This window comes from Girardinichthys multiradiatus, chromosome 8 (assembly GCF_021462225.1).
Source record: "Girardinichthys multiradiatus isolate DD_20200921_A chromosome 8, DD_fGirMul_XY1, whole genome shotgun sequence".
NCBI classification, from domain to species: Eukaryota; Metazoa; Chordata; class Actinopteri; order Cyprinodontiformes; family Goodeidae; genus Girardinichthys; species Girardinichthys multiradiatus.
The window spans coordinates 23,604,339-23,617,348 of NC_061801.1; the positions used below are offsets into that span (position 1 = coordinate 23,604,339).

General features: G+C 38.9%; 1 protein-coding gene and 1 non-coding gene across 2 annotated transcripts; both read right to left on the bottom strand.

Moving 5' to 3' along the window:
• Nucleotides 1–214: 214 nt before the first annotated feature.
• On the bottom strand, nt 215–10,011 carry ddx54 (DEAD (Asp-Glu-Ala-Asp) box polypeptide 54). Its single transcript, XM_047373634.1, has 20 exons — nt 9,715–10,011; nt 7,510–7,636; nt 7,320–7,390; nt 7,049–7,237; nt 6,857–6,906; nt 6,728–6,769; nt 6,542–6,637; nt 5,437–5,558; nt 5,279–5,340; nt 4,640–4,771; nt 4,042–4,252; nt 3,821–3,952; nt 3,505–3,726; nt 3,342–3,415; nt 3,052–3,255; nt 1,472–1,620; nt 1,258–1,371; nt 1,038–1,145; nt 840–928; nt 215–756 (listed from the first exon to the last, which is right to left on the bottom strand). Exons 1-20 carry the CDS (start codon nt 9,832–9,834, stop codon nt 494–496), a joined length of 2,577 nt encoding a protein of 858 aa, XP_047229590.1. The 5' UTR covers nt 9,835–10,011; the 3' UTR covers nt 215–493.
• trnac-gca lies at nt 9,543–9,614 on the bottom strand. The gene has a single exon. It is a non-coding gene; the product is annotated as a tRNA-Cys (tRNA).
• Nucleotides 10,012–13,010: the final 2,999 nt, after the last annotated feature.

The window sequence follows — 13,010 nt, forward strand, 5'->3', positions numbered from 1 at the left end:
AGAACTAAGGTCTGTAAATTCAAAAGTTTTCTATATTAAATTTTAAAATTTTTTTTCAAACTTATCGAAACTTGATAACAAATTCAATACTTTTCAGGACTGTTTACAAATCTTCATCAGCTTATTCTGGATGGGGTTGCAGAGGTGGCACGTCCAGAAGGAAAACCAAGACTTTTCTCTTCTTACAAATCACTAATGAAGACAAGACAAAGGATAACGTCTCTTTCAATGTATTTGGCTACATTCAACAAAACACACAGTTTCAACTGTCATTAAGCTTTAACGGGGTATAGTTCATCCCATCCGATCATCCCTCTCTGGAGTCAGGAGACTGTGGAAAAGATGAGGCACACATCTACACAGTCCACGAGGCTTTCATCACAACAGATAGTCCTGTAGGTCAGGGCCACTAAAGAATTATAAAAACATGGAGATTCATGGAACGCCTCATCATGCTCCTTATGGTGCAGTCGGCCCTCTGCATGTCCCTTCCTCACAGTCTCTTCCTCATCTTGCCCTTCTTCTGGCCACCACGACCGAAGCCAGACTTCGTCACCTCACCGAGCCACTGTTTGTTCTTGGTGCGGACCTTCTTCATCCCGCCGCCCTGCAGAAACTGCTGCTTCTGTTTCATCTTGCGATGCTTCAGGATCTGTGCGCTCGATTTTAGCTCTGATCGGATTCTGCGGCCACCTGCTGTCACCTTGGGTGGGGCGGGGCTGTGGGAGCTGGGGCCCCGGCGGCCCCGGCCACGACCTGCGAGAGAAATTAAACAGAGGGGGGCAAATTATTGTTTTCTACTGCCGGATGGTTAAATCACATTTGTGATGCAGTCCTACCTCCTGCAGGTCTCTTTCTTCCGCCTGTTTCTCCATCAGAACCAGATCTTGCATCATCAACTTTGTATTTCTTCTTCCATTCCTCATAACTGACAGGTTATCAAGTGACATAACATCTTAATAATACAGCTATAGGGTGTAAGTGTCAGAAAAGAGACAGCAACAAGCTCAAAAATGAAAACTTTGTTAAAAGGATACAAGTTTTTCCGTTTCTTGTTGTTCACAATCTGTCCACTCTCGGTTTTGATCTTCTTCTTTTGCTCCTCCTTTCCCGACTCTTTCACAAAACGCTTCCTCTTTCGGTCCCTATAAATAAATAAAAAACCATCAAGTCATAGTCTGAAATGGTAAAATGAGAGATATCAAGTAAAGGATACAACGAGGTTCAATGTTAGAGATGGTGAGTTTAAATTCTCACCATTTCATAATTTGTTTGTGCTGGTTTAACTGGTTGCCCTCGTCTCCCATGAGGTCGAGGACAGCTGAGGAGGCTTGCTGTTCAAAATGAGTGCCTTCTCCACCAAGGCTTAATCTGGGGACACGTAAGAGGACAGCATTTGTCTAAATGCAACACAGTTTGCCTTTAATGTAGGAACAAAAGGAAGAAAAAAAAAGGTCACGCCGCCCCTCACCCTCTCTCAGAGTTGAAGTCCTTAGGCTGGTAAGGGATGAAATACTCCTCGTCTTTGCCCATATCTCTGCTTTTCTTGCTCTTTGGACGTTCTTCTCCATTCTCCTGCAGGTTCCTTCTCTTACCACCAACCACCTCTGAGAACACCCCCTGGTGGTAACATTGAGAGTTGCATGTACAAATCTGCCAAAAAGTGTTGGCTATGCTTAAAAGATAAAAAAGGCACTACTTCTCTGTCAACCAGTGACTGATTTCAGAGTCTGAAACACAGGAGGCATCACTTATCAAAATAATACAGAAGATGGTTCCTTAAAGCCCAGTTTGTGATCTATCATACCTAATTCTGTTTGTAAAAATAACCGCAATTTCAATGCTTTATTTGCTGGCATCTAACCCAGTGCTAGTTTAATGAGTTCCAGGTGTCTAGAATCCAAAAAGAAGTGAAGTAATCCTTTATTTATTTCTGTGTGATTTTAGCTTTGAGTGGTTCTTATTCAGGAACTCAAAAAACTGTAAATAAAAGGTCAAGCTGAACTCTTGACGTGGAAAATCTAAGTTAAATGAAATCATTCAAGTATTAATTAATGTTATAAGCAAAATTCTTTTTAGAAATATATAAAATGGAATCAAGTCTGGAAACTTATCCATGCTTATTCAGACCTGGAAAATGATACAAGCAAAATTCAATACTTTTTCAGTGTTTTCAAGACTGTGGAAAAACACTGGGTGCTGATCTAAATCCTACCCCATCAGTTACCCACAGACTGGCTTCTTATCAATCAATAAATAAGCCAATCCTTTGAATAGCTCTTTAAAAGAAATGGATCCACGAAATCCATCCTCATTAGTTTACACTGCTTACAGATTCTTTAAAACTAAAATTTTAATTTCAAAGCTTTTTCTTAGCCTGTAAAGACCTCAAGAACATTGCAATTTCCAGCTGTTTCACTACTCTTTCAGAGATCCAACCTAGTTTGTTATTTCTCTAATCTCCATCTGTGAATACAATAAGAAGGGGATTTTTAGATTTATATTTAATAGTTTATAAGCACAGCCTTATATTGTAGTCATGAATTTAATTTTTGCTTGATATTTACTATTTATTTGTGATTACTTAGACTGCAGGTTGCTGTGCTGCAGAGTTCAGCTTCAAAGCAGGTTAAATTCAGGCAGATCTGGTTTTCTCTATGTGGAGTTAGATCAGTTTCATCCCCATTTGAAACGTATCAAGAGTGTCACATTCAAACTGGAAGTAGAGAGTAATGAGTTGGTAACAGTTGGTATAAAGTTATCCATTTTTTAAAAAGTGATACAAATAGATTTTACACATTATACCAACATCGTCTGACTTCCTGCTAAAGCAATTAGTAAAGAGAGTCAAGCAGCCTTTTTATTTGCGAACACACAGTGAGATCCTGAAGATCTGCTCACAAATGAAGACTTTATTTAGTTGCTGAATTGGCTTTAATGGTGTAAAATGGACAAAACTGCTAAGGGTTTTGGGGATTTTTTTAACAGTTCACCTCAAGCAGGTTTCCTAACAAATCCAAGAGTCTTATTTGAGTGATCTGTAATGATTACCTGTAGATCGCCCAGAGCCCCGTCATCGTCAACATCATCACCAGCAGTGGTCCTGCGGATGACAGCCTGCTGCAGCCTACTTCCTGCTGCCACATCCTCCCTCTGCTTCTTGAACTTGTCCACTACCCGTTTGTCCTTTGAGCGTTTCTTCCGCATCACCTTACTTGCAGGTGTCTTACTGTTGGAGTTGATTTCAAAAATAGTCTAAATGAAAAAGACAGAAAAAAAGTATTTTAAGAAGGTGGTTAGCAGAAAGTCCCAGCTTTAAGGAGTAACAGCAGTGAACTCACAGATTTGGACTTGTAGCTCTTAATTGCATCAACCAATTGAAGGCGCTCCAGCTCACTTTTCTCCAAACTAGAACCTGAAACACAGAAAAAATAATAATAAATCAAACATCATCAATCCTGCTTTGATCTGAGCCTGTTTTCAACACTCCTTCCTCAAACTGACCGAGTAACGGGTGAACGGCCATGCTGGACACGTCGGTGCTTTTCACCCGCCTGATCGACTCTGCGGAGGGGTTCGGTCTTGACTTGAGGTACTGCTTGTAAGCGTTCTCCGAGACACGGTGCAGGTTCTGCAGGTCCAGGGAGTTTTCATGAGCTGTGATCAAATGGGAACCTTCATCATCCAAGATGCTCTGAGGAACTCTTCCAAACATACCATCTGAATCTGAGGGGAAAATAAATTATACAGAACAATTAAACCTTTAAGAAGAAACAGTTTTGATTATATTAAGAGCTGAAAGGCCTTCTGCAACATTTACCCTGTGTGTGGTCGGCTGTGGCAAACTGAACAGGCCTTCCGAGAAAGAGGTGAAGATCATAGACGAAAGGCATCTCATCCGGACATACCATGCTGTACGCTGTACCACTGCGGCCTGCACGCCCCACACGGCCTAATTGGAAAAGAAAAATGACAGTTTAACCATCTAAGCTTCAACACTCGGCTAAATAATGAGAAAAATAAAGATATAAGGTCACCAACCGACTCTATGCAAGAAGAGTTTTGCTTTGGAAGGGAAGTTGTAATTGATTACATTGTCCAGCAGGGGGATGTCTATACCACGAGCTGCAACATCAGTGACGAGAAGCACCATGGCTTTCCGGTGCACAAACTTCCCAATGTTGATCTTCCTGGCAGTCTGATCGAGGGCGCTGTAGATGTAGGCACACTCTATGCCTTCTGAAGACAACAGCTGGAGAACAGATGTTAGCAGTTTTTACTTGAAAGAAATATTCAAAAGAGACTTTGTAATTTCAACAGGATTCTTGCATAAAATGAACGGATGGATGGATGGATGTACGAGGAAAAGGGATGGACAGATGGACTGATTGGCAAAAAAAATCCTTGTCCACACTTTCCAGGTCTGGGAAGATCTTAAACCAAATTCTATACTTTCCCAGACAGTTTAGAAGCCTCGTTTCATTTAAAATATCCTAAAACTGCTCCATAAAATATTACAGAAGTCATAAAAGATAAAAATCTCAATCAAAAGCAAACTAAAAACTGAGATAAAGCTGTACCACTAACACTGTAGAATGAATACTGCAAACCCAGAGTTAGTCTGGTACCATTACCTCACCTCCTTAAGGTACTCCACATGATGCTTGGTGGCAGCAAAAACCACCGTCTGCTCCTGAGGCTTCGCCACGTTCCTCAGGAGGTGCAGCAGCAGCGCTGGCTTGTCGTCCACACGCAGGTGGAAAAACGACAGCTGATAGAGGACAAGATCATAAAACACTTGGACAGAGTTGGACACAGACTCATTAAGGATTTTGCAATGAGATCCAGAAGCTGGCTTTAGAATATTGACAAATTTTAATTGTTCATTTTACCCACTGTGAAACAGGACAGAGCATTTAAAAGCTTATCCTCCTAAACTGACTGCTTTTAACACAACTTTGTAGATAAATAAAGACATTTGAGTGAAATGAAACAAAAACTGAGCTATTTGGATGTCAGGATCAGTTATTGATTATAGGAGTAACATGAATCAGTACTGGAGATGCATGACTTCAAGCAAGGAAACACAATTCAATTGTTTTATTTAATTATAAATTATTGAGTATTCGGCTGATGTTAATGCAATCAACTAGTTCTGTAAAGAAAGGTTGCCAAACATCTGAGCAGAAACACATCGATGGCGACCACATTTGGTGCTATATGGAAACACGGTCTCTGTTGAGGAAAAAACAATTCATATACTGAGTCTCCAACTTACCTTAATCTGGTCACTGAGTTTTGAATCAACATCCAGGCGAATCAGCACAGGTTCAGTCAGCCCTGGAAACAGACGTTTATTCAGTCCAAACCAGAACTAACACTGGATGATATAAAACCATCTAGAAAAGAGAAAGAGAGAGAGATGGCTGATCTCACCGGCTCTGGCGAACTCCACCAACAGCTTGGGCAGAGTGGCGGAGAACAGGAGGGTTTGTCTGGTGTCTGGAAGCCTGCGGATGATTTCCTGAAGCTGCTCGGCAAAACCCATTTCAAACAACCTGGGAGGGGCAAGAGCGGGGAAATAAGCTCAAACACACAGAAATCAGCTCAAGTTAAGAAAAGAAAAGTGGATTTGAGGCTGAAATCTTGTCCATTAGATAGACTAAATTTCTGGTAAATTCTGGTGTTTTGAGCGTCATTTACCAACCCTTCATTTACAAAGTGGTTATAAATGCAAAAAAAAAAACTATTCTATTGTAAAATGTTTCATTCTTACCAGCTCAACAAAAAACAGATATTTTAATGAAACAAACAAATCAGTCTGATTTCTGCAGAAAAGAGATCTTTAAATTACTTTAAACCTGAAACCTAAAAGGCTCTCGCATGTTTGCACTGTTTAAAAAAAAGGAAGAAACGGCATTTAATGTCAAAAATTCTTTGGTTGATTTTTTACGATCATCTGTCTTGATTTCTTAGTGAATATTTTCATCATCAAGAACAACCTTTCTTAAAAAACTCTTGCTTTATTTAGCAGAGTTTTTTAAAACGGCGGTGCACAAGTCTGCTTTTGAGTTAAAGATGTTTGTGGTCTATTTACTATCAAAATGAAACAACACCAAAAAACATGGTTGATAAAAAAAAAAAGAATACTTTGTAATGTACCTTGCATTTCAATCTTAAGAAGATTTTAATTGGGCAATTTTTTTTAGAAAGGCCTAGAAACAGTGAACATTTTTTTATCAATCACATAAGCTGGCCAATCAATTGTACAATTCTTGAAATGTGGTCAAGGACCGCACAAAATTATTCCACAGGCCGCAAAAGGCCCCCGGGCCTCCAATGTGTGTTTGATCACGTGCTAGAAAGGTATAGTCAAAGCCCAGACCTAAATTCAACTGAGAAGAGTGGACAAAACCCGTGTTTCATTTTATATCCACTCCATAAAATTCCAAATAAATACAATGAATACTGTGCTTGTACTGTGACACAGACTGAAAAAGTTACTCAGGTGTAAATCGTTTTGAAAGGGACTGTAATTTACCTGTCAGCCTCATCAAACACCACGTATTCCACGCTGTGCAGCTTCAGGTTCATGTCTGTGATGACATGCATGAGACGACCAGGGGTGCCAATAATTCTGTACGAGGAGAGCAGATCTCATGGGGTTTTTTTTGTGTGCTTTTTTTAAACATTTGAAGGGTTTGTACCAAGTTAAAAAAAAACGTACATGTCTGGGTTTTCATGAAGCGCGGCGAACTGATCCTCCATGCTGGAAACGGTGGAGATATTTACTGTTACCACAAATTTAAAAACACAACAAAACAACAACAAAAAATACAAATGAGGAGTCACAAACCTGTCTCCGCCAAGAATTAAAGCAGTCTTCAGGCGTGTGAATTTACCCAACTAAATACAAATATTCAGGAAAAAGAACATTACTCACGAGCAGTTGTTCATTTTTACATTTTTAAAACCAAAAGAAAAAAAATGACAGAAATACATCAACCATCTTGAAAACCCGAGTACATCGAGTACATGTCAAACGGACCTCTTTTGTGAACTTGATGGTCTGGAGGGCCAGTTCTCTGGTGGGGGTCAGGATGAGAGCTCTGGCTCCTGTTTGCGCTTGGGGGGCCTTCAGTTTCTCAAACATGGGCACCAAAAAAGCGGCCGTCTTCCCGCTGCCTGTCCTTGCCATAGCTACTACGTCCTTCCCGTCCAGAATCACAGGAATGGTCTGAAAAGATGAATAGGAGCAATGTAATGCCAAGAATGCCACAAATGTTTCACAATAGGATCCAAAGATATTACTGACATACCTTCCTCTGAATAGGAGTAGGGACTTTGTAACCCTTCTTCATGACACCCTTATAAACATGGAAGCTGAGACCTGGAATTAAATATAAAGTTGTCAAACTATGTTGGCTGTAGTTCAGATTTAAAAAAGCAAAACAAAAAAAACAAAAAACCTAGGAAGGCAGAGAAAAGCAGCTCCGCAGGTGAACCCACCCATAGACTGAAACCCTCCGGACTTCTTCTTCTTCTTGTTTTGGGCTCGGACGAGCTCCCTGGTGTCCGGCTCCACATCAGACGTGCAATCCGACGCAGCAGGGAAGCGTGGCAGTTTCCTCCCTGGCTGTTAAAATCAGAAAGACAAGTCCATCACTTGTTAATAACACGCAGCTACAAGGTACAGTTCAGGTGTTTTAGTAAGGACATCTAGTTCAAAACATCCCACAATCACGGACATTTACACCTACAGTTTTTCAAAGAAAACTGGAAAACCAAGTGAAATTCCACATCGGCAGAGCCACGACGAGGAAATAAAGATTCACACACCTTGAAACCTGTATTTTATTGGGATTTAATGTGATCCACCAACACAAAGTAGAACAGTGGACTGAAAGGAAAAGGACACTTGCGAGAACTACCCCAAACATTTAGCAAGTCTCTAATTAACAAAGCTTCTACTTGGCCGCACAACCGCTGTCTCGTAGTTTTCTGCAGCAAGCAGGCAAAACAAGAGAGGAAAATCTCCGTCTACCCCTTTCTGTTGCTATCCCTGCTATGGATATGCCACCTGCTATGAGTAAAAACATCTATGGATTTCATTGTCTATGGCAAAACTTGGTATCTGTGTGCATAACTATCCTTTCTCATCTTCAAATAGCACAATGTTTCCTCGATTTTGGTGTTTTGTTTACACTACTCAAGTCAGCGTATGCTGGTGGATTGATTTTATGGTGAAATTCACCAGAACTCTCTCCTATCTGGCTTCCTGTTTGGCTGGTAAAATTCATGAGCTTGAGGCGTCCGGCCAAACTTCTTTCTTGCGGAAACATTTCGTTGAGCTGCAAGGCCTAGGTGACCACAACTGCACTGCACCTTGGTTCCCCAGTGTGAGGCAGTGTGTAACCCTAAACACAACATCCGTGGCAGCATCATACTGTGGGGATTTCTTCAGCAGAGACAAGGAAGCTGGTCAGTGATGACATGGCATCAACGAGGAGGTTCACCTTCTAGAAGGTTAACAGCCCTAAACACACAGCCAGAGCTAGAATTGGTTAAAATTAGTGATGCAGGATATCAGGAAAATACTTAAATTGTGATCCTATTCCTGAAAAAGTGCAATGACGACTTTTATTACAATTAACCCAGGTTTTTCTGACTCCTTCCTTTCCATCTCATCCACTAAGGATGTAAGCGATTAGCTTTAAGGGTAGTTACAGTCCATTCAACTGGTCAAATATATAAAAGATAAGCATGGCGTGAATGTCCTATACTTGAGGTTTAGAATCCCTTCAAATATTTCACCCAAGCAGTCCTTTGTTATTGTGATATTGCACACACTGAAACTGCAATGACAATGTAAATCAAAGCATACTCATTTCAAATATGTCCTAGATCTAAATCTGAGTATTTTTGGGAACCTTTAAAAACTTGACATTCACTTACACTCCAATCTGACTACTCTAGCTATTTGCAAAGAAGAATGGGCAAACATTTCAGTCTCTATATGTGCAAAGCTGGTTGAGACATACCCTTAAAGACTTGCAACTGTAAGTGCTGCAAACGTGTATACAAGGTGTTTAAAATTTTTATTTGTTAAACTGAAATTAAATTCCTGATCAAAGGTCGGTGACTGCAATGTGAAAAGGTCAAAGTGTATTGAAATACCACTCTATTTTAGTCTCCCTGAGGAAAGAAAATGCACAGTATCTTTAACCTGTTATAATGTTTTGGTGTAATTAGAGAGTAGTCTGTGTATAAAATGATGAAAACTATATTTCAAGTAATCCAACTACTTTGCAGTATAATATATCTGCAAGTCATGCAGTTAATTATCCTCTGATGCTGTCTACATCTAGATTATAGAGGTTAATCAGTGCGTCACTGTGTTCACTGTACTTATCCGGTGAACAACAATAATGGATGGTGTGTTCTAACTGCGGATTAGAATGGAAAGCAAGTATACATTTAGAATATGAATGGTAGCACTTATAATTAATTATTTGTAATAAAATGAACCAAGAATAATTTAAAGGGGGCATCCGGATTTCAACCGGAGACCTCTTGATCTGCAGTCAAATGCTCTACCACTGAGCTATAACCCCTCAACCTCTGCGACTCTATCGAACCGACGAGGACATCTATATGTTGGATATATAAGCTCTTCTTTTCTGAGAAAAGTCGTTTTAAACTCTTGTTACTTACAGAGTCATCGTCTTTGATTTCAGCAGCCAATTCAAAGTCTCCGCCGTCAGAGTCAGCCTCCTGCTCCCTGTTAGCTGTGTGCCTCTTCTTCTTCGTCAGCTTCTTCTTTCTCTGAGCCATCCTGTCACTTTAATGTCTTTACAGCCCGCTGTTAAATATTTGTTAAAAAAAAAAAAAGGTTACGAAACAAAACGACAGTAAACAGCCTATTTCTTCTAGCTACACTGTATCACTCCTAGAAGACATGTTGAACACGTGGGGAAGTAAGAAGCTTTCTTCTGTTCTTCTCGTCGCTTGAAGCTGAACTTCGCCACCTAGCGCTACGGAGGGTTAAGCACCACTTTTGCTGCTTTTCACCGTTAAGGTTTGCCCGAACAGAAGGTGATTAAACTCGTTTTTGTCCTTTGAATTTGTATCGTTTATTCTTAGCCAGATACAACACTAAACACATGTAAATGTTTTTTTGAAGATTGAATAAGGAAAACAGCATTCAGAGAAAAACAACGAATTAGAAAACAACACATAACATAATTTACCATACCATACCAACTTTATTTATAAACCTCTTTAAACACCCACAGGACCAAAGTGCTATACACAATCATAAAATAAAATACAATACAGTCATAAAGTAGAGAAGGTGAAATATAAAAGCAGTAATAAAATAATTAAAATACAAACACAATAAAACAAAGTCAAACATCTCAGATTGTGCCAAAAGCCAAAAAAAAGAGATGGGTCTTCAGAAGTGATTTAAAAACAGCAAGTGAAGAGGCCTGTCTTATGCCCAAAGGAAGGTCATTCCATAGCTTTGGGGCTGCTACAGAAAAAGCACAGTCCCCTCTGAGCTTCCGCTTTGTCTTCGGCACCCTCAGAAACAACTGGTCAGCTGACCTGAGGGAACGGAAGGATGTGTAAAGATGTAACAGCTCAGACAAATAATTTAGTTACAGTGAAATATAGAACCGTTTAATCAAGCACAAAAGGAAGACTAAATACACAATAAAGCAGAAATTATTATTTCAGTGGGAAAATGTGAAATATTATAACTTTTTGTGTTTTCTGAAGTATTTCATACTTTGATACAGTATCCTTTATCTATGAACACCTACCTGTAAAATCTGAATGACTTTGGATAAGACAAAGATAATAGCCTACCGCCTTCTCAGCTTTGAGAAGATGGTGCAGTTTCTGAAATGGTCCCGACTCCGCTCTTATATTTTCACTATGGTTATAAGAAAGGTCAATGACCTACACTAACCAAGTCAAATTAGCTGTACCAAATCTGTGAAAACTGGTCAAACCTGCAGCCAGAATTATAGCGGAAGCCTGTTTGTGGCCACAAAAACATTAGATTTTTCACCAATTAAGGTAATTAAGGCAAACATTAATGGGGATGTATGAGTATCTTTGAGCATGTATGTATAGTTTCGACCATGTTATGATTAAAGTTAACCCACAATTCTTGTTTTTAAAAACCATTGTAGTTTTTATATGAGGAATCCTCGCTGGAAAAGAACAGCTTAAATGGGTCATTAAAGGCCAAAAATTATTTTGACATTCATGCTAGGGACGATTGTATGCAAAGTTGTGACAGTACCTCCAAATTTATGTATCTAATTGTTGTCATATTTGGGACTACTAAGCAACTTGTTCAATTTAAATTTTAGTTTATATTTGTTTTTGTCACTGTTTCACTTTTTCATGGTTGCTTGAGACAAATCGCACATGTACGATCCTCTCTCCCAGTCTAGTTATAGCTTTTATATTGCTTTTAAACAGTAGCAGAGATTAATTTCATTGAGTCATACCTTAAAGCTGTTTAACTAGTTTAATCATAATGTTTAGGGTCTGTGATCCTGGTTTTCTCACAGCTTTGTGACAGAATTCACTTATCTTTTGATGTCTACAAACCAAATGTAAAAAAGAAAATAAATAAAAACAATAATCACACAAAAACACCAACACTATCAACACACAGACACAGAAGTGGAATAATGATTTTTTTTTTTAGCTGCAACATAATTTAATTCCATTTCTATGTCTGAAACACTTTGTTCTAGATAAAGGTCAACATGTTTATAATTTAACAACTGGCAGTTCTTTAGCATCTATGATAAAAAACAAAGAATGTTGTTTATTCTCAACTTCACCTCATCTTCACCTCAAGATACCTTGAAGATGTAAAAAACGTTTCTAAAAGCAAAAATTTAAGAGCACTCCATTAACACACCATCATTCTGGTACCAGCTCTTAAGGTGCAAACGAACAATTTAAGTACTTTCTATTTCATTATTTCATTAAATGACTTTCAAAGAACATTTAGTGACTAATTCATGCACCTTCTGTGAAATGTATAAAAGGGAAATAAAAATGTACAAGATTTCTTGGGGAAAACATAGATAAACCACGATTAGTGTCTCTGAGCTTAAGGATGCCGTAAGATCTTCACTGACTTGAGTTATCTATAATAATACTTTAATATCACAAAAGACTGTGAGAAAAGACCAAACATTTGAATACGATGCTTTGTAATCCCTCATCGGCCTGCTGTTGATGCAAAATACATCCCCCTGTGTGTTGAAAAGAAATCTCTCAATGATGAATCTTATTCAGACAGCTGTGAAGAAAAACACAGAACCAGACTGCAAGCTGTAAGGGATTACATCTCAAACATTGACGTTTTTTTTCTTGTTTTTACAGTTTGATCAAACCTACATTAAATGGGCACAGTAGAAATGTGTTGTTTTATTAAACAAAGTGTGTTTTGTAGTTATTTTTATTGGAAAAATGTCATTATCATATAGGAATTTATTAAAATACATGCTCAGCAGCTGCATAGAGCCCCAGAAGTCATATTAAAGTTTATAGGAATTGACCGCTGAATTGCACTTTATTTCCCAAATGTAAATTCTTGCCAAGCAGAAACACATACATCATATTTTGTATTGGTCTGACCGACTTAGAGGAAATATAAAATATTATATTTTATTTTTAGGTTGGATTTAAACAAGCATCCAAGACATTTACTCTGCTGCTTGATGCCAGCAGGCTGATGTACGATAAATAAGACAAGACCATGGCAGCAGCTTGAGGCTAAATGCATTCATACACTCACTTACAGTCTGGCTGGGTGGGTACAAAAATAAATCTGTTCAGGAAACTGAAAGGCCTGTAGGGTAGGTTGTATGGAAAGAGTTCACATACCGTGTTAATGTCGTCCTTACAGGTAATGTAAGTGGTTAAAAAGGGGGGATGAAGATATGGCTGCAGTGGGATGACCATTTTTTCAGCAA